Source organism: Gorilla gorilla, chromosome 3 (assembly GCF_029281585.2).
Source record: "Gorilla gorilla gorilla isolate KB3781 chromosome 3, NHGRI_mGorGor1-v2.1_pri, whole genome shotgun sequence".
Lineage (NCBI taxonomy): Eukaryota > Metazoa > Chordata > Mammalia > Primates > Hominidae > Gorilla > Gorilla gorilla.
Window position 1 is genome coordinate 48963813 of NC_073227.2, and position 21948 is coordinate 48985760.

At 43.6% G+C, this 21948-nt stretch overlaps 1 protein-coding gene across 24 annotated transcripts in view; it reads right to left on the reverse strand.

Annotated features, from left to right (window-relative positions):
- APBB2 (amyloid beta precursor protein binding family B member 2) overlaps window positions 1–21948 on the reverse strand; it is a 398493-nt gene that overhangs the window by 128509 nt on the left and 248036 nt on the right. For 14 of the 24 annotated variants that reach the window (XM_063705242.1, XM_063705243.1, XM_063705241.1 and 11 more), the window contains one exon: window positions 3700–3908. In XM_063705242.1, coding sequence (XP_063561312.1) covers window positions 3700–3908 — 209 coding nt within the window. The remainder of the gene's footprint in view (window positions 1–3699; window positions 3909–21948) is intronic. The other 10 variants (XM_055384848.2, XM_019025275.4, XM_063705245.1 and 7 more) reach the window with 1 other exon arrangement.

Here is a 21948-nt window from a genome sequence, read left to right on the forward strand (position 1 = left end):
AAAAAGCTGAATAAAATATGCATTTCTAACACAACATATTACAAGCTTCTTCTGTCCCTTAAGATTTTGCTCTCTTCTCATGCTTTGAAATTGGTTGAAATAGATTCTATTTAGGAACCAAAGAAATGGTGTTAGAAAAATAATCATTTCTCTTCAACTGTCATTAGCACCTGAGACAATGATATTAAGAAACGTCATTTTCTAGAAGGCTCCACATGTGACACAGCCTCCCTTAGGGTGAGTTAAAGGGATTCAAGAGTCTCCAAGCCTCCCAGACATATGATATTGTGAAGTTCGGGGTGGAAATAGGGGCCAGGAGACCTGAACTCAAGCTTGACTCTACCATGTATTAGCTGTGTGTCCTGCCCAAACTCCTCAACCTCTCTGTGTCTCAGTGTCAAATGTAAAACGAGAAAGACAACTATAGTACCACATACGTAAGGATTTTGGTGTGTTTTTTGTTTGTTTGTTTGTTTTAAGAGACAGGGTTTTACCCTGTTATCCAGGCTGGAGTGCTATGGTGTGATCATAGCTCACCTGCAGCCTCAAATTTCTGGGTTCAAGTGATCTTCCTGCCTCAGCCTCCTAAGTAGCTTGGGCTGCAGGCACATACCACCACACCTGGCTAATTTAAAATCTTTTTTTTTTTTTGTAGAGATGGGGTCTTGCTATGTTGTCCAGGCTGCTCCTCAACTCCTGGTCTCAAGTGATTCTCCTGCCTAGGCCTCCCAAAGCGCTGGGATTACAGGCGTGAGCTGCAGCACCTGACCACATAAGGGTTTTATGGGGATTAAAGAGTTAAGGCATTAGCCTGGACTGTAAATATTTGACTTCTCTTAGTGCCTCTGGTTTAATATTGGTGTCAGGGTCTGCACATCAGCGTATGTGGCAGGCTAAGTCTTTTCCCCAATTCTCCTATTCCTCTTCTATCTGCTCAACTCTTTGCCTCTATGACTTATTTATTTCCTTTTAAATATGCTTGGTTCTTTGACTTAACGGAGGACCTTATGTAGGGGGAGAAACACGTGTATTATGGGAACAACTGAAAGGTCAGCCTGAAGACTTTTGCCCTGTTGCTTTCTGAGAGTGCTGGATATGAGTCCCTGTCTCTGAAACTTCTAAAAATATGCACCTTTAACCAGCTTCCATGGAGGGATAAGCCTTTGTCAATACAAATGGTACAGTGAGCAGCAGAAGAGAGGAATGGAACTGATAGAAGGTGGAGATTCTCAGAGTCCTCGGGCTCTAGAGTCCTGGGGTCTGGAGTCAGGGAACTGGATACATCCCACCCTAACCCCAGCTGAGGGACACTTAACTCATTGAGTCTCAGTTACCTCTTTCCTTAAATGGAGAACATACCAGCTGATTTCTCTGCCTCAGGAGACTCCTGAGAAGATCAGATGAAATGATGTCTAGGAAAATACCCTGAAAACCACAACAGATTTTTAACAGCAGTGAGGAGGCCGAGCAGCGGGGCTGTTGGCGGGGAGCACTGAACTCCAGGGCAGGAGGTGCCAAGGGTGTGCCCTTCTGAGCCTGGGAGGGGCCCTGGGCAGTAGTTAGCATAGGGGTACGATGCAGGCACAGAGAGGGGAAAGAGTAGGCAAAAATGGGCTCCAGGAAGGGGAGAGATGCACTCTGCTACCTGGCAGTTTTCCCCAGAGCCAGCACCCACCTGTGCTGCATTCTTCCCAAGACTTCTGCCCAAATCACGGAAACTAAAGGCTAACGTGTTAATCAAAGAAATACAACTCTGAGCTCCATAAGCCTCAGGATGCCCTCCTTGGAGTCCACACACCCCCGCCTGGGCCTCTGCAGGCAGCCTTTACAAAGGACTTCACCACTGCCAGATGCAGAGGACTGGAGATTCATGGCACAAAAACTGTCTCTCAAAGTCAGTCCAATCTCCCCAATCTGGGACAGTGAGGAAGCAGAGCAGGTTGAAATCCCAAAGCCAGGGGAGCTAAGTGAGAAGACCTCTGACCTAGGATCTGGGAGGATTCAGGAACTCTGAGCTCTAGGCCCAGAGCTGCCACCGGTCACTGGCCTCTCTACCCCTCAGTGTCCCTGTCTGTAACATATGAATGCTGGCACCAAATGGTGCCTTCACACCCTGGTGTTCTCTGGCTATAGGGCACTCTCTGGCTGGGAAGATGGCTAAAGGTTTGGAATAGGGAAATGAAAATGGTTATAGGCTTGGAATAGAGGAATGGAGAAAGATTTTTGCCAACTGAGATGCCAAGAGAAAAGGTGTACAAATAAGAAAGGGAGAGCACGTCTGTGCCTTAGTGAGAACAGAGACTGATCCTGGCCGGCTCGGCTTCTAGGAGGCCCCCACTGTGGTACAGGGGGAATCCCAGGATCTAACTGGGTGGGGACAGGAAGAGGACTCCTCTCCATACCAAACTCCTTGAGGGCTGAGACGGTGTTGGTTCATCTTTATCCCCCAGCACACCTAATGCAAGATGAACAAAAGGCTGAACAAAAATTGCCCAGGGAGTAGGAATTATTATGCTTCAATAAAAAGTTGTTAAAATTGCCCAGTGATACGCAACAAAGCCCTATATGGGGTTCAGCAGTCCTGAAGCATGTGCCTGATGACCACGGCATGGCACAGGTAAACCAAAGTCCTTGCCTACCAATGAGGGTATGGCTGCCCCAGCCCATCACTTTCAAGTTGGAGAATCTGAGGTCCAGGCTGGGTAAATGAGAGGCCAAAGCCCTCTAACAGCAGGAATGTGATGAGAATATAAGGCTTACCACCTCCCAGAGAAGAACAAGTACATAATCAAAGATTTAGGAAATAAGACATTGTCTACTTTTAAAAACAGGAAGGGTGATATCTATTGCAAACAGATAAAGAAGCTTCCACAGTAGTTCTAATGCCCTCATGCCTCAAGGCAAAAGAAGATGGGCTTGTTCAAAGAACCAAGGACTGTGGTCAGAAAGGGGCAGAAATGCCTGGGTGTCAGGGGTCAAAAGAAGTCATTACTTAATTGTGACCTTCTCCAACTCTAATTCTCTTGAATAGTTCGCTTTCGGGATTCACAAAAGTTCACTGTGGGGATCCTTGTACTAATAAACACCACAATGACATTTTTTTAATGCCTCAATTCTTTGTTTAAACATCCAGATTTCTTCCTCAGGGACAGCAGAAATTTATGCTGTTAATTGTTTCTAAAATACTGTCACTTCTACTAAATAAACAGATTTTTAAAAATAGAAATTAAGCATCTGAGGGCTCTCCAGGGTTATTCTTGCAGACATTCCCTCCACGCTATCAAACGAGTCCAAGGCTAATAAGATACGCAGTAATTATAATACGTCTGGCCAAGAGATGTTCTTCTGTGTGTAAATATTTTATGGAGCCAGCACCATGCAATGGTACCTGCAGAGTAAAGTACTGCCTCAGTGAGCCCTAGGGAATCTTAACCACTTCTCATTAATCAGCCCCTCTTGCTTTCTGTACCTGGAATGCTGTTTCAAGAGACCAAAAGCCATTAAAAAATAAAAACATCCCTGAAAGATGGATATTAACACTATTTACTAAGAGGAAGCATTACTGAGATTTCAAACGCAACATGAACAATAATCAAAAAGCTTACCTTGATGACCTGTTGGGGCAGAAGCAACCAGTGTAAAGAGAAACCACAAGTTACATCTATTCTACTAAGCTGGTAAAAAGACACTCCATTTTACCTCGTTCTCTGGGGTGGGAGATGGCGTTACAGAACTAAGTGACCCTTTCCTAGAACCCTGGAGATCTGCTGGGATGGAGACGGGCCGTTCCCACTGAGTCGTTCCTGTTGGGATGTGCCAATAATAGGTCCCGGCAATGTCACTGACTCTTTTCCAGCCAGGCGGCAAATCTGGATCAGTCTGAAATGAGTGATCACTCCATATATCTGCTGAAAAATTGGGGGGCAGGGCGGGGGGAGAAAGAGAGAATTTTATTAAAAGAATGTCAGCACTATTCGTCAGGTGAACCCCAAAGGCAGACGTGTCCATAGTCCAAATGATTAGTTCTTCCTGGTATGTTTGTGAAATCCATCCATACTGATGTCTGTGGCTGTACTTGGTAAAACAGGTAATATGGAAACAAGTATAAGAATTGGAAAGGAAGGCTGACACCTGAGAACAGGGACACAAAAGCCTCACTATCAAGTCATCCTATAGCTCTAAGAACCCTATGAACAAGCTAAAGCTCCAAACCAGAATCAATTTCCCAAACAAAATTCACATAGTTATACACAGTGTACTGAATGCTTTTCTCAATTATTAAGATTTATTGGTTGGCATCATGTCATTCCCAGCTATAACTCTAATTTTCCTAAAATGCTTTCTGTAAACGAGTGCTGTATTTATATCTTTCATGTGCTTTAAGAATCTCTCTCATTTGATTGGAACACCTACAAAATAGCAATAGTAGTAGTCTTTTATAATACTCTAGAACTCTTTTTTTTTCAAGATGGAGTCTTGCTCTGTCACCCAGGCTGGAGTGCAGTGGTGCGATCCCGGCTCACTGCAAGCTCCGCCTCCCAGGTTCACACCATTCTCCTGCCTCAGCCTCCCAAGTAGCTGGGACTACAGGCGCTTGCCACCACGCCTGGCTTTTTGTATTTTTAATAGAGACGAGGTTTCACCATGTTAGCCAGGATGGTCTCCATCTCCTGACCTCGTGATCCGCCAACCTTGGCCTCCCAAAGTGCTGGGATTACAGGCGTGAGCCACTGTGCCTGGCCAATACTCTAGAATTCTAATTGCACGCAAAAGATTCCCAAGGAAGGCCAGGCGTGGTGGTTCACACCTATAATCCCAGCAATTCGGGAGGCCGAGGTGGGTGGATCACCTGAGGTCAGGAGTTTGAGACCAGCCTGACCAATGTGGTGAAAGCCTGTCTCTACTAAAAATGCAAAAATTAGCTGGGCATGGTGGCACACACCTGCAGTCCCAGTTACTCGGGAGGTGGAGGCAGGAGAAACGCTTCAACCCAGGAGGCGGAGGTTGCAGTGACCTGAGATCACACCATTGCGCTCCAGATTGGAAAAGCCTCGGAAGTCAACAATGGACCAGACTGACTCTACAGACAGGCCAGTGATGTAAACATGTGAAGCAGAGTGTGAGAGACAACAAAGGTGGGTGACTGGAAAATGGGCAAGCACCTGCAAAGTCCAGTCATCCCAATTCCAGAAAATAATCCTTTAAACTCTGCAATGGCCAAATAAAATACGTCTGCTAGACAATTCCCATCATATCGGGCCTTTCTACATATCTTATCATCTACATATCTTATCAGTTTACCGAATATCTGCTGGCTTTTAAAAATCTCATTTTTGGCCTTGAGTTGACTAGGAAATGGGTAACAGTGCTAGAGAAGAGAGAAGAGAGGGGAGAGGAAGTAGAATGAGACATCCACCGAGATGGAGGGGTAATAAGGGAATCACAGGCAGCTGAATCAATGTATGTAGGAAGAAAAACTTTAAAAACTTGAGCTCTAAACCCAGGGATCAATTTTATTCTAAGGATTAGGCTGTTTCCTATGTGGACATACAAAAGCAACCGGAGTGCTTTCCGGCAATTCAAAGGAGAACACAAGTGGGCCTGGCTCTGTGCAAGTGTCTCTGCATCACGTGCGCAGGCATCACGGGAGCAGAGCCACCATGAGAAATAGAGAAATCAAACAAAGGTGCTGATGAAGACTGTGGCCACGGATGTGCATGCATGCAGTCACTTTCCTCATTTAAATCTGCCAGAAGCAAAAGTGCCACTAGTCTCAAATTATGCTGGGAATTTCCCCCTGTCCCCACAGGGAGTGAAGCATAATTAAATAATTTCAAGTTAACCAAATTTTGCAGAAACAACTCTAATCAAACATGTGTTTACATTTCTTTGTCCTGTCTCCTTTTCAGGGGACGAAGGGGTCACTTCTGCTATTATTTTGTTTTCGGCATCTCAACTGGGACACATAAGGTAAGATACATAGGTTTTGGGATTAAGTTGGAGAAAACCCTAGCAAGTGGGTTCCCTCGTCCCATTCTAGTGGCTCACAGACAGCAAGCTCTGGAACTAGACACTGAAAAGATACAAAGAAGCTGCCAGTTACCATTTCTGTGGTTTATGAGGACTGGAGGCCTGAATTTACACATTTAGCCTAGTTGTCTTTACCACTGAGACATTAGTGTGTATGAAGAATAGCTACATACATTATCAAAATATGACACCATGTCAGACCAACGGCAGAGGCCAAGGTTGGTGGCTTTCAAGTTGGGCTGATAAGGAGGTACCTAGACGTATCATGAGAAGAACTTTATGCTGAATGGCACGAATCGGACTGTTTATCTTCAATTAAACCCACCCTAGTTTTACTAAGCTTACACTGAGATTTTGTTGAAATAAAAAGAGGAGGTTTATTCTGTTGCTAGAAATAGGTGGTAACAATGGTGCTGGTGACAGATGCGAACTGGGCACACCTACGGCATTATTAATAGGTCTACAATCATTTATAGCATCCCTTCCATATTATCTCACATTGGTTTAAGGGATTTAAGCCTTGTGAGGGTAGGCAGATACCATAACTGTCTTATTCACCATCATATTCGACATCCAGCATGGCAGGTATTCAATCGAAATTGGATGGATGGAGAGATGGGAGGGAGGGAGAGAGGGAAGGAAAGAAAGAATAAATAAAGAAGAAGGAAGAAATGAGCAAATCAATTAGGTCTTTCAATGATGGGAACTGGAACTTCGCACTTAGCAAAAGAGAAATTCTAAAGAAATCAGTTCTGTGTGATTTCACAGAACAGAGCAACTTCATGACTCCCAAGACTTACCAACATTTATCTATCCCTTGATGGCATATGTGAACGTCCTCATGGATAAAAAGAAATATAATACAATAAATTAGGAGGAGTCCTGGGCTGGAGACCAAGAAATCTTGAGCGAGATTTTGTTTATCTGTCATACTGAGAAGTTCCACAAGGAAAGGCAGGAAGTATGCTGAGTGAAGACTCTCAGCACCATCATAATTCATTTTGTTTAACCTTCATAGCCCAATCTGCTTTGTTCTTCTACATAGAACTACACATTTAGGCTGGACGCAGTGGTTCATGCCTGTAATCCCAGCACTCTAGGAAGCTGAGGCAGACAGACTGCTTGAGTCCAGGAGTTCGAGACACAGCGAGGCCCCATGTCTACCGAAAAGAAAAAATTAGCTGGGCTTGTTGGCACGTGCCTGTAATGACAGCTACTCAAGAGGCTGAGGTTGGCTAGGGGCGGTGGCTCATGCCTGTAATCTCAGCACTTTGGGAGGCCGAGGCGGGCAGATCACTTGAGGTCAGGAGTTCAAGACCACACTGGCCAGCATGGTGAAATCCTGTCTCTACTGAAATACAAAAATTAGCCAGGTGTTGTGGTGGACGCCTGTAATCCCAGCTACTCGGAAGGCTGAGGAAGGAGAATCACTTGAACCCAGGAGGCGGAGGTTGCAGTGAGCTGAGATTGTGCCACTGTACTCCAGTCTGGGTGACAGAGTGAGACTCCCATCTTAAAAAAAAAAAAAAAAAAAAAGAGCCTAATGTGGGAGAATCTCCTGAATCCAAGAAGTGGAGGCTGCATTGAGCCATAATCAATGCCACTGCATTTCAGCCTGGGTGACAGAAGTGAGATCCTGTCTCCAAAAAAAAAAAAAAATTACACATTTAAATAAGTACTTTGGACTTTATTAAATCAGTCAGTGGTTTTCAACTGTTATCAAACTGGGGAAGAAGGCCAGGCACAGTGGCTCATGCCTATAATCCCATCACTTTGGAAGGCCGAGGCAGGTGGATCACTCAAGGTCAGGAGTTTGAGACCAGCATGGCCAATATGGTGAAATCCCATCTTTACAAAAATTAGTCGGGCATGGTGGCAAACACCTGTGGTCCCAGCTACTCAGGAGGCTGAGGCACAGAATTGCTTGAACCCGGGAGGTGGAGGTTGCAGTAAGCTGAGATCGCGCCATTGCACTCCAGTCTGGGCAACAGAGTGAGACTCTGTCTCAAAAAAAGGGGTGGGAGGGGAAGAAGATGGTGGTGCAGGTAGGTGGAAGTCCAGAGCTTTCCTGATCTTTTCAACCACAGCAGCACCCATTTTGTCCATCATTACACATTGGTCTTTATGTATGATTTTCCTTGAAAACAAGCGTCAGTTTTTCTTTAAAATGTTTACTTACAATAAAGTTTAAAACCATAGCTAAGCCAAGAGAACAGTGGGGTAAAGTTATCGAAATACCAAGCAGCTGCTTCTGTAAAAGATTTTCAGAATACTGCAAAGCCGCTTAATGGCTGCCCTCCGATGGTTATCACGGTATCACAGTGGACCAACGAGACGAGAGGGAGCACACGCAGAACAAAACAAAACAGGAGTATTCGACAACGCCAGGTGATTTGAGGAGAAAGTTTCAATCCCTTTTGTTCTCAGAAAATTACTTAGTGAAGCTTTGCTGGAGACAAGGCAAGCGGCTGAAAACTGTGGAAAGGAAACAGTGGCTGCCAGCGTCACTGCCCTTCTGACTCTCAGCAATTTGCTTAAACTGAGCGTCTGCCATGCACCCCCTTTTGACGGATCTGCTTAGAGCTTTGAAATCACAATGTGGTATTCTTAGTTTGCTGTGGGAATACCTAAAAAACCTCCGCCCTGGAGAATGGTTTTCTATTTGGGTATGTCATGTGCAACAGTCCTCTTAGGGGGTGAGATTCGGCACCGGACAGCCTAAAACGCACCATGGGAACCCAACTCAGAGCGACTCGACTGGAGGACTGGAACTCGGACCAACTGCAGGTGCTACTGAAGGCAAGGTTTACAGAAACTGCAGAAATCTAATAAAAAGCCTGCAGAGCATCTTAAAATGCCTCAAGTCACAACACAATAGATTTCCTTCCATACCAGTCAGCTCGGCAAAAATTAAAAAGTATTACAATACCAATTGTTGGCAGGCATGTAGAACAACAGGATCTTGTAGATACTACTGCTCGTAGAAGGGTAATTTGGTACAATCATTTTAGAAAAGAAAATAGTATTAACTAGTAAAGTGGAAGATATCTCTACTCTATGACCCAACAATTCCACATTCGGTATGTGCACCAGGTAACATATTCATATCAGCATCACTGAAATAACCAAAACCTTGAAACAACCTAGACAACCATTTAAAACAGAATGAATTGGCCAGGCACAGTGGCTCATGCCTATAATCCCAGCACATTGGGAGGTCAAGGCGGGAGAACTGCTTGAGTCTAGGAGTTTAAGACCAGCCTGGGTAACAGGGAGACGCATGTCTACTAAAAATTTTTCAAAATTGGCCGGGTGTGGGGGCTCACAGCTGTTATCCTAGCACATTGGGTGGCTGAGGTGGATGGATCACGAGGTCAGGGATTTGAGACCAGCCTGGCCAACATGGTGAAACCCCGTCTCTATAAATACACAAATTAGCCGAGTGTGGTTGCATGCCCCTGTAGTCCCAGCTACTCAGGAGGCTGAGGCAGGAGAATCACTTGAACCCAGGAGGCGGAGGTTGCAGTGAGCCTAGACTGTGCCATTGCACTCCAACTTGGGTGACAGAGCAAGACTCCGTCTCAAAAAAAAAATTTAAAAAATTAAAATTAAATAAAAAAAGACAATGAATAAATTACAGCAGAATAAATGAACAAAAATGAGCTATACACAACAATATGGATGTATTTTACAAACATATCATTGATCAAAAGGAAGACAAAACAGAATATATTAAGTGTCCATGCCAAGTCCAAGAACTCAACTGCATTGTTTAGGCATATAGATGTAGATGGTAAAACTATAAAGAAATGCAAGGATACAGTCATCACCAAAAACTGGAGGATGAATACCTGGAGTTGGGGAGAGACAGTGAAGCTCACAGAGAGGTTTCTCAAGGACTTCTGGAGTATTAGAAATGCTTTATTTCTTCACTGGGCTGGCAGGACCATCGATGCTCCCTTATGTGTTAAGCTGTATGTTTACATGTATGGGTGTTTCTCTATGTACGTTTTTTTGCACAATTAAAAAAAATACCTCAGTGGAGTTTTGAGATCAAAAGTTTCAGTTGTTTCTTAAACAGAGATATGCTGGAATAGAAAGCCGGCCTAGTCGAGGTATTTTTCAGCACCTAAAAGATAATCCAAGCAAAAAGAATGGATTCATTCAAGACGCCTGCTGGCTCCAATGAGACCAGGAAACCAGAGGAGAGTCTGCGAAGACGCGATACGGCTCGGTGCAGCCATGGCTTGGTGCAACTGCGTGGCAACTGAAGTGTCAATGCGGTAGGGACCTTCGTATCGTGGCTCAGCCACTCCCTATCTGAGTGTCCTTGGACAAGTTCCTCAACCTCTTTGGGCTTCAGATGCACATCTGTAAAACAGGGATCATAATAGTACCTGCCTCACTGGGTAGTGTATAAAACACTTAGAATAAAGGTTGGCATGCAGCAGCCGTGTTCACTGCATGGATGGTCACTGTTAGCGTTATCATCACCATCACTAGAAATTGTAGGTCTCAAGAAGCCAATACTACAGCAGCACATTCGAGTCACTAAAGTCACAATATAAGAACATGTTTTCATAGGTCCCAAGGAAAATGCTCACTACAGAATCTCTAGGGTCAAATTGTTCAAAGCAAAAAGATCTCTGTAATCCTAGCACTTTGAGAGGCCGGGTTGGGGGGAGCGGGTGGATCACCTGAGGTCAGGAGTTTGAGACCAGCCTGGCCAACACAGTGAAACCTGTCTCTACTAAAAATGCAAAAGTTAGCCGGGTGTGGTAACAGGCACCTGTAATCCCAGCTACTAAGGAGGCTGAGGCAGGAGAATCACTTGAACCCAGGAGGTGGAGGTTGCAGTGAGCCGAGATTGTACCACTGCATTCCAGCCTGGGTGACAGAGCGAGACTCTGTCTCAGGGAAAAAAAAAAAAAAAAAGGACAAAAGATCATTTTATGGTGACTTTCACTGGAGAAGAAGGTCAGTTAGGCTCCCTCAGCAGGGCCGGACTTCCAGGATCTGAGGAGGTCAGGCAAGTCCAGATTCTACCCCACCTGCCTTGCTGACTGTCTTCCTTATCATACACCGTGTATGCCCCTGGCTGGTGACGCCTCTACTGTGACAAGACATCTTCTCTTTCTCCAAATATCTCTCTTCTCTCTCAATTAATGTGGAAGCAAAAATATTTCATAATTTTTAATTTAAATATTTCATAATTTTAAAAATAAAGATTGATGCCCTCATTCTCCATTTTTAAGTAGACTTGTGAAACTTCTAGGTTTCTCTCAAACATAAACCAACCCCAAATGAATAAACTTGCTTTGCATTTGTACATGATTCTGAGCTTCCCCCTCACTGGGTCTGAGGCCTTTATTTGGAAAAAAGTTCCCCATCCATAGAGCAAAGCATGTTTTCATACATATCGCTGCATTTAATGCTCACATCAATCCCAGCTAGAAGTCAAGGGTGGAATCCAGGTCCTTCAGGTCTTGAATGCAAGTGCTATCTTCCCGCTGGGATGTTATAAAAGCTAGTAACAGTAACAGCAACAACTGCAAGGACACTGACGCCACTAGGTGCTGTATCATGCACCCTGTGTCCTTCGTTGCAGGAGCTTGTGGTTTGTCATAGCTGCCCTATGAAGGAGGCACTATCTTTATCCCCATTTCTAGGGCTCAGAGAGGACAGCAGATGGGTTTACAGCCAAAAAGGTAAACTATGTCCTGATATAAAAATGGATTTTAGGCCAGGTGCAGTGGTTCACGCCTGTAATTCCAGCACTTTGGGAGGTCAAGGAGGGTGGATCACCCGAGGTCAGGAGTTCAAGATCAGCCTGGCCAACATGGTGAAACCCCATCTCTACTAAAAATACAAAAAAAATTAGCCAGGCGTTGTGGTGGGCGCCTGTAATCCCAGCTACTTAGAAGGCTGAGGTAGGGGAATCACCTGAACCTGGGAGGTAGAGGTTGCAGTCAGCCAAGATCACGCCACTGCACTCCAGCCTGGGCAACAAGAGCAAAACTCCATCTCAAAAAAAAAAAAAAAAAAAAAAAAAAAGCATTCTACTTTTTTAGAGACCTGAGAAAAACCCAGATGGACAGCATTGGGAAATTAGAAGATGAATAAATAAGGATGACAACATAACCAAACAATGGCTACAAGGCTGAGGCTATGAGATCCACAGCTGGCTTGACCATGGTCAACTGGTGTGGCATAGCACCGAGATTCGCCCTGCAGACTGGCCCTGAGCCCCAATCCACCCCAACATTCTGGGGATATTAAAAATGAGAACACTTCCAACTCAGGCTTCTATCCAGGGGCCTCCTTTAAATGCCTTTCCCCCGAATTCTGCTCCAGTAAATCCAGGCCAGCCACTCCAGCTGGCCCATATATTTCTAAAACCCTCGTGCTAGAAGCCTTAAAGATCAAATTCCTCTCTCCACATGCTGCAGAGGCTGAGATCCACATGCTTCTCCACCTTCCCTCCTTTCTAGTCTCCTGTCATCACTGCCTCTGACCGAAGGCACTGTCACCTGCTGACAGGGGACAGGTCAAGAGTGGGAGCTGAAAGCCATTGGTGTCCTTTCAAAGGGGCTCTGCGGCTCTTCGTAATTTGTGCTTTTTGTTCTTTTGTGAGGGAACAGGAAGCAGGGCCTGGAAGTCAAAGAATAAAAATAGCAAGGCGAAGAGCCCCACAAAGTCTCTCTTGTGCTGGGAGCCTCTTGGGCCAAAAGCAATACTTGGCCTGAGAACAAGCCCGTCTGTGAGCAGCAAGGACCGGCTCCTTCCAGCCACCTCAGGCGCCAGGGCTAGGGGCCTGGCTTCTGAACAAGGACCACTCCCGGGTGGGGCCGGTGTGTGAAGCAAGCCCACTTCTAATAACCCTCTTCCCCCTAGGCTCACCTGCAGAAATCCAAGGGTCAAATGAAAATAGATTTGCTTCTAGCAGCAGCTGGAAATTTCCTCTTCTGCTGTGGAGGGCACAGGAAGGAGGAAGGGGTGAGCTGAAAGTCTAAATTTAGCAAGTTCTGTACTACAGAGCACAAGATTTCCCTCGGGTCCTCAGGAAGGCAATCGCTCCCTTCCTTAACGTTTGTGCACCCAGGGCTTTGGGTGTGAAAGGCACGGGGTGGAGAGGAAAGAGGGAAGGTGGCTTAATTCATTCAACAAATGCTTCCTGTCTACTCTGTGCCAGACACTGGTTTAAAGCTAGGGGTGCAGAGGTGATGACAATAGATGGGAAACTGCACACCCGGCCTAAGACACTAGTTCTCAAGCATGAGAGTCACCTAGAGGGCTTGTGAGAATGTACACTGCTGGGGAGCCTCGGTCACTCGAGTGGGGCCCAGGAATCTGCATTTCTAACAGTCTCCACTTTTGAGAACCACTGGCCTAAGAAAAGAAAAGGTACTCATTCTTTTCTCTTTTTTGAGATTGAGTCTTGCTCTGTCACCCAGGCTGCAGTGCAGTGGCACGATCTTGGCTCAGTGTAACCTCTGCCTCCCAGGTTCAAGCAATTCTCCTGCCTCAGCCTCCCAAGTAGCTGGTACTACAGGCACGCGCCATCACACCCGGGTAATTTTTCGTATTTTTAATAGAGTCGGGGTTCCACCATGTTGGCCAGGCTGGCCTCGGGTGGAGGCCACCTCGGCCTCCCTAAGTACTGAGATTACAGGCAGGCACCACTGTACAGCCAGGTAGTCATTCTTTTCCATCAAACTCTATCTAACTACTGGCTCCACAGAAGAAGAAATGTGACGTGTGTATTCAGTCATTCATTCATCCACTTACTCATTCTTCTGTACTGATGACCTCCTATAAATGCCAAATATTATCTAGAAGCTGGGAATATAGCAATAAATAAGAGAGGCAAACCATCATGTCTGGGGATAGGGTGGGCTATTTAAGAGGATGTCTGGGAAGGCCTCTGAGGGAGTGAGGTCTCCCTAAAGTAGGAGAAGGAGCCAGCCTTGGGAAGGGACAAGAGAACAGCATTTCTGAAAGAGGGAACAGCAAGGGCAAGGTCACGTGGCTGGAAAAAGACTGTATGTCATTACAACAGAAAAGTCACTTGATTAGGGGTGAGAGGTCTGTGATAAGGCGTAAAGCCCCATTGGCTAAAGATTCATCCTTTATGCAAAGGATTATCTGAAGCTATTATGTGATGTGATTTGTATTTTGAAAAGATCAGAGGAATAATCTGCACAATGTTCCCATTCTTGAAGGGATCTTTCTGATCTCTTACAAAGTCTTAGTGGCAGCTGCTACTACTGACTCTTTTGAGCAATGTTATTCTCGACGGAGCTTAACGCTTCAATCCAAACTATTTAAATTTAGCCTTAAAACTCTTTTTCAGGCTGGGCACAGTGGCTTGTGCCTGTAATCTCAGCTACTCAGGAGGCTGAAGTGGGAGGACTGCTGGAGGCCAACAGCTTGAGGCCAGCCTGAGCAACATAACAAGATTCCATCTCCCTCCCCCAACCAAAACATATTTTTCTTTTTCTTTTTTTTTTTCTTTGAGATGAAGTTTTGCTCTCGTTGCCCAGGCTGAATGCAATGGCATGATCTCGGCTCAATGCAACCTCCACCTCCTGGGTTCAAGTGATTCTCCTGCCTCAGCCTCCCGAGTAGCTGGGATTACAGGCGTGTGCCACCACGCCCGGCTAATTTTTGTATTTTTAGTAGACGGGGTTTCACCGTGTTGGCCAGGCTGGTCTCGAACTCCCGACGTCATGTGATCCACCTACCTTGGCCTCCCTAAGTGCTGGGATTACAGGTGTGAGCCACCGCACCTAGCCCAAAAAATACTTTTCTGATCACACGGTGGCCCTCCTCTTTTGCCTCTCTCTTTTTTTCTCTCTCACTACTTAGTCCCTTTATTTTTTCTGGCCCAAGGTTTGTGTTGTCAGAATATAGCAAGCAGGGCTCTTCACTTCCTCCAGCTTCACCACCAACTTTGGAAGATAATCAACAGCCCAGAGCCAGGACTCTGGGTTTAGATCATGAATAGGTTTGTTGAGGGTTCCAGGGAGCAAACAGAGGCTGCTTAGAATCTGAGGTGAAATCGTCTTCAACCAAAGGAATGGGCAGAAACACTGACTATGGTAAGAAAGGGACAGGCCCCAAAGTGTCCAAAATTTGGGAGCGCCCAGAATCCTGACCCACTGGCCTGCTAGAGGGGAGGAAAGCCTGCCTGAAGAGTTTCAAGGCCCTTATACTTCTTAATATGTCTTTCCAAGACATAATTTAGGTCTTGAAATGTCTACCACAGCCTCAGAAAAATTATACTTTGTATTCAATTGAACTTCCCTGTGGTAGCATTATTTTAACAGTTGTTAAAAAAAAAGAAAAAAAAAACCTTAACAGTTCTGGGAGTGTTAATTCCCTAACACCTTTCCCCATATTTTTCATTAAAAAATTAATGTTAAGATTTCTGAGTATCTTTGAAATAGGAAGCTATTTGTAGCTGAGGATTTTTCTGTTGAAGATTCTTGAGTAAATATTCCAAGAACTCAATACTTAAATGGTCCTTAAATTTGGGCTTTTTAACATTACATACTTTGTCTATTTTTATCAAGCATGTTGGCATAAAATCAACACAAAAGTTTCTTAATTTAAACACATGGAGGCATAGTCTTTGCTGGGCTTACTCAACTACATTTTCTCGGGGCTGTATTACTATCAGGAACAGGAGCTCTGTAGCCACACCAACAGCCTGGAATTGAATCTAGCCCCGATGCCTGCTAGTTGTGTGACCTCAGAGAAAATGGCTTAAATTCTAATGACCCATCTGCTCTTTGTAAGACAGGACTGATTTCAGCTCCTACCTCACAGGGTGGATGTGGAACACAGAAGGTGGCGCAAAGCCGGGCACATAGTAATCACTCAGTAAATGTTTATTATCATTAGCTATCAATTGCTACATTCATATATGGCTTTGGAAAAAAATATCCTGTAATTCAAAACATTTTTTTAAATGCCATCAACCACAGTGTATTTCTTCATTAAAAAAATATGATTTCTGAGAGTCTGCAACAATCACTTTTTTTTTATTAAAAAGGTAATTTGTACTTAGATCAAGAAAACTAGATAATAACACTGGCCACCCACATGTCAATTTAGAAATGATGTATCACGTGAGAACACACTTGTTTGAGTACATCATGCCTCTTTCATTAGCACGTGGCTGTTTTCTGTCATGTAGTTGAGCCCTTAAAGAAACAGAAAGGAAGTTAGAACAAAATAGTTTAAATCTATTTTCTATTTAAGACATTCTTGATGGGGGACTGCTTCTGCTCCACCTCATATACCTTTTTTTTTTTTTTTTTCTGAGGCGGAGTTTCGCTCTTGTTGCCCCGGCTGGAGTGCAATGGTGCGATCTCGGCTCACTACAACCTCTGCCTCCTGGGTTCAAGCAATTCTCCTGCCTCAGCCTCTCAAGTAGCTGGGATTGCAGGCACCCACCACCACGCCCGGCTAATTTTTGTAGTTTTAGTAGAGATGGGGTTTCACCACGTTGGCCAGGCTGGTCTCGAACTCCTGACTTCAGGTGATCTGCCAGCTTTGGCCTCCCAAAGTGCTGGGATTACAGGCATGAGCCACCACACCCGGCCTCCACCTCAGATTCTCATGAAAGTATGCAGATAGGATATGATCAGAGGTTGGTAGAAGATAAAATTATACATCTCCGTTCATAGACTATTAACCAAAACCAAACACAACATAGTCAGGAGGACTCTGCATACAAACTTAAAACTAAAAGGCATGAAATGTAAGCAGCTAAAAATTACCTAGAAGGAAAATGTGTATTTGTAAATATTCACCCATCCATCGGTCCATCCATCCATATACTTATATATAATTAAGGTTAATCATATGACCTGGTTATAGAATATTTTAGATGTAATAAAATAATATTTTAGATGTAGTAAAATATTTTAATATTTTATCACTGGAACGTCTAATTCTAAATACCTCCACACAGAATAAAACACGTATTTTCTAACTAGTGATATTAAAGTCTTGAGATGAAGTATAACCTAAGAACACTATTTCCTTTTAGAGTGTGCACATAGTATACAACATAGCACTACTGAGAACCTCAGGCTTAAGGGTGCTCCTTCCAAAAAAGCTTAATAAAAACTTAAAATCTGAGTGAAGATTTGTATTTTACTTTAAGAAAACTAGAGACAATTATGGTAATTCAATTTTGTTTTCTTGAGAAGTATTGGGAAAACAACTGCATTGAGATCACAACCCTTAAAAATCCAAAAGCCTAAGCATAATAATGAAAGGAGAATGGGTGTAGGTGAGAATGGTCTTGAAATCAGCAATTTTTGATAATCTTCTATCTCTCTCCCTTTCTTCCTTTTTTGAGACAGGGCCTTGCTTTGTCACCCAGGCTGGAGTGCAGTGGCATGATCACAACTCACTGCAGCCTTGACCTCCTGGGCTCAAGCGATTCTCCTGTCTCAACCCCCTGAGTAGCTGGGACTACAGGTGCCCGCCACCATGCCCAGCTGATTTTTAAATTTTTTGTAGAGATGGGGTCTCATTATGTTGGCCAGGCTGGTCTTGAACTCCTGACCTCAAGTGATCCTCCCGCCTCGGCCTTCCAAAGTGTTGGGATTACAGGCGTGAGCCGCTGCACTCAGCCTTACTTTTTGATAATTTTAAAAAGTAGAGATCACATCATATTTAGATAAAATAGCTAGGCAGGCTTTATTACTTTTTCCTCCAGCTGTCTGCCTATCCCACCCACCTAATGAGTGACAGCAATACATCCTGTTCAATACCAGGCAGGATTTATTTAGGTTTGGCAGGAAGACTACCTAGTCACTCGTCCTAACCACAGTATTCCAGAAAGATCTATGATTATATGGAAATTAAGCTAAGTGTAACAGCACAACATCATTCAGAGAATGTGCCCCGCTGCCACATCCTCTGTCAACCTAACCTTTCAACTTAATTTTATTATTATTTCAGAGTGAGCAGCAGGAGAAGAGAAGACAAAATACAACCACGGGCATGAATCTTTCTTTGGCTTCCATACAATTAAACAGAATAGAATTACTAGTGGCATCACACTCTTTCAAGGTAGGCAGGTTTGAAAATATATTAAATGGAGACAATTTTCTTTTCTGTTATTTTGGCAGGATCTTCAATATGCTTTTCTCTCAGAGCTGCAGTCCTCTGGCTAGTATACAACAGCAACGATCACAAAATGGAAGCTATTTAGAAATGGCCTTGATCAACTCCAACGTCATTATTCTTCTAAACGGTGGCATGCCAGGACTTGATTTCCCACTTAAGTTAAATACTTCAACAAAAGATCATTATGGAGAATTTGGGCAATTGACACAGTATTCAATGACAATTTGGCCTTTTATCAGCATATTACAATTACAAGCTGAAGTGGGCGTCATGTTTTGTAAAATCCAAATCTGTGTGTGGGAACATTATTATACTACACTCTCATAGATTAGAATGCATATTATATTAAACATATGCATAAACCATATACATTTTATTTCTGATATAAGAACTATAGCATGCACTTCCAGAGCACTACAGGACTTCCAAAGAGCTATAATTAATCCAATCTCATTTGATCCCACAAAATCTTGCCACAGATGCAGAGCAGATATTATTCCCATTTTACTAAAGAAACAGGTTTCAGCAATGTTAAATAACTTGATCGAGGTTAGGAAAATGCTTATCATTTGGCTGCGGAAAAATCTTAGTGTATTTTTGTTTGGGAGCCATCCTATTCGTTAACTGTATTTTAAAGGTTAAGTGCCCTAAAAAAATCAGTAGAACGGAGGTAAATTGTTCAGCCTGTCAGAGTGGTTAATGGACAAGCTTTAATATTTGATGTAAAAAAGGATTTTAGACTATGGATGGGGAGGAGGAGTACAGAGAAAAACGTTTTTCTGAGATTATGTTGTGAAAACATACTTAAAGGGATCAGAGTAAAAGCTTCTTTCTTATTACTCCTCTCAGTAATAAGAGGAGTACCTCTACCTACATTAAAAAAATAATTTGAGGCAGGCTATATAAAACATATAAATATATTTCAGTCAATAAATAACACAAGAGAATAGACCCATGGGGTTAAGATATTTAAATTACTGGTCAAAAAATTTACAAAGTTATCCAATAAAAGAAGTTCATCAAAAACAGAAATTTTTTTTCTGGTTTTTTTTTTTTTTTGAGACGCGGTCTCGCTCTGTCACTGAGGCTGGAGTGCAGTGGTGTGATCTCGGCTCACTGCCAGCTCTGCCTCCCGAGTTCACGCCATTCTCCTGCCTCAGCCTCCCGAGCAGCTGGGACTACAGGCGCCTGCCACCATTCCTGGCTAATTTTTTATATTTTTAGTAGAGACGGGGTTTCACTGTGTTAGCTAGGATGATCTTGATCTCCTGACCTTGTGATCCGCCTGCCTTGGCCTCCCAGAGTGCTGGGATTACAGGCATGAGCCACCGCGCCCCACCACTTTTTTCTGTTTTTGATGTTCATCAAAGCCAGTGTTCATCAACAGCCAGTCTTTCCTACAGCCATATAAACTTTTAGTTGGAAACATGGCCACCCGATATAAAGGCTACATTTCCCAGCCTCCCTTGCAGCTAGGTGTGGCCATGCAAGTAAATTCTAACCATTGAGGTGTGAGCTCAAGGACTGTATGGCAATTTCCAAGAGCCCTACTTTAAAAAAAAAAAAAAAGCAGTCAGGCATACTTTTTCCTTCCGCCTGCAACAGAGATGCTGCCTTGGACTATGAGGACATAGCCTAAGGATAGCAGAGCAGGAAAGCAGAAGAAATTTGGTTCCTGAGGTCTTTGAAGGGCAGAGCCATCATATTAGTGGACTGCTACTGCCAGGCTTCTATGTGAAAGGGAAGTACATTTTTATTGTAATAAGTCACAGTTATGTTGGGGTCTTGTATTACTAATAGTTGAAATTCATCCTATTTCATTCATCTCACAGCAGAAAACTAAATTCCAGGCCTAGTCTAGGAAAGAAACAGCTTCTAATGGATTAGTTTTGCAATCTCCTATTCAAACACAAACATATAGGCATCTAAATTATAGAGTTGGGTTAAGAAACCAGTTTCCTGATTCTCATCTGGCCCAGGACTCTTTCTGAAACATCATATTGTTGGAATATAACTTCATCGGTTATGATTCATTCATTTTCCACCACCCACCAATCCAAGCATCTTAACCTCGTTTCCAAGTATTGTCAAAAATTGCAGACAAATGCAGACCAAATGCAGACACTGCATTGGGCTTATTTTTTCACAAACTTCAAGAAATACCTGCAGGATTCAGCCAACCACAAGCAACATCCAGTCATTAATCTGACTCAAGGCTTTCAATTCTTTGATCTATGCCATTCTCCTCCTCAAGCCCCTCCAATTCTAGGTCAAGAGAGGAAAGCAAACGTTCTCTAGGGGGTTAACAAAATGGCAAAACCAATTAGCTGCCACACACCTGTGGAATAGCTTGGTTTTTCTTTCCCAGCAATGAAAAAGTGATATGCAGAGCTCTGAGTTTTTCAAAGATGCAGGGGCTATTGACAGAAAGGAGGCAGGGGTATTTGTGGATCCCATCTGCCAGGGATGCATGTATAGAAACTGCCATTTTTTTTACACTTCTCAAAAATAGAATCTAGCATAAGACAATATTAGGTAATTGAGCCAAAATTCCAGGAAAGGACCAGCGAATGAAATAATTATTCTCAAAATTTTCAAACGATAACTCATGCTCAAAGTTTAGAAGGACATCCTCCTTTCTGTAAAGATGAGAATATGGAACTATTTCGTGTCTAAATTGTGAATTCTCGGTTGCAAAATGTTCAAAAAGGTCTCTTGTCGATGCTATTAATCACAAATTGAACAGATCTAAGTTCCTTAAAGCAAAGACCAGACTTGTTGTTCTTTTTACTGTAATCAACCAAGGTACCGCAAACATGTCCCATACATCATAGGTGGGCAATGTAAGTTTTCTGAATATAAGAGAATGTATTTAGGAGTGGTTCCCTTTTTTTCCTATCTCATTCTGAGAAACTACAAAGGTTGCCTAGATAATATCTATATGAATGGGAAAGAGGAGGACAAAGAAGTGCGGGAAGGAAGGAAGGAAGGGAGGGAGGGAAGGAGGGAGGGAGGGATTTGGGTGGGGGTTGGGGAGTACATACCACCATACAGCCTGCTTGGGGAATCTGAGTCCTCCTTTGCTATGACATCCAAAAAAGATTCAGAAATGCTGTTTGCTATTTTTTATTCACCCACAAATGTACCAGTTAACCCACTAGGCCTCGAATTCCAGCCAGTAGCTAAAATTATTTTCCTATGAGAAAAACGCTCTTGAAGCGTTAGAGGTTTCTTATCTGCAGGGTCTCTGGGAAGGTTTCCAAATTTGTTACACTACAGAAATACTTTGGTTCTTTTTTTCCCCTTCCTCATTGCAAAATCTAAGCCTCTCACTTGTGAAAATCTTGATTTATACCATGTTTTTGTCCTGGGCTAGCTCTAGTTCCTTCTTTCTGGATCTACTGGTAGTTAGTGTCCATTTGTTAATGATGGTCTTTCTGCTCTTGAATTCTGGCATGTTCTAAGCATCTTCCTCCTCAAACTCATTCCATCACTTTTTCTTTTTTTCTTCCTTTCTTTTTTTTTGAGACAGGGTATTGCTCTCTGTTGCCCAGGCCGGTGGGCAGTGGCACAAACATGGCTCACTGCAGCTTCAAACTCCTGGGCTCAAGCAATCTTCCCGCCTCAGCTTCCTGAGTGGCTAGGACCACAAGTGTGGACCACCACACCCAACTATGTTTTTTGATTTTCTAGCGAGACAGGGTCTCGCCATGTTGCCTAGGCTGGCCTCAGATTCCTGGGCCCAAGCGGTCCTCCTGCTTTGGCCTC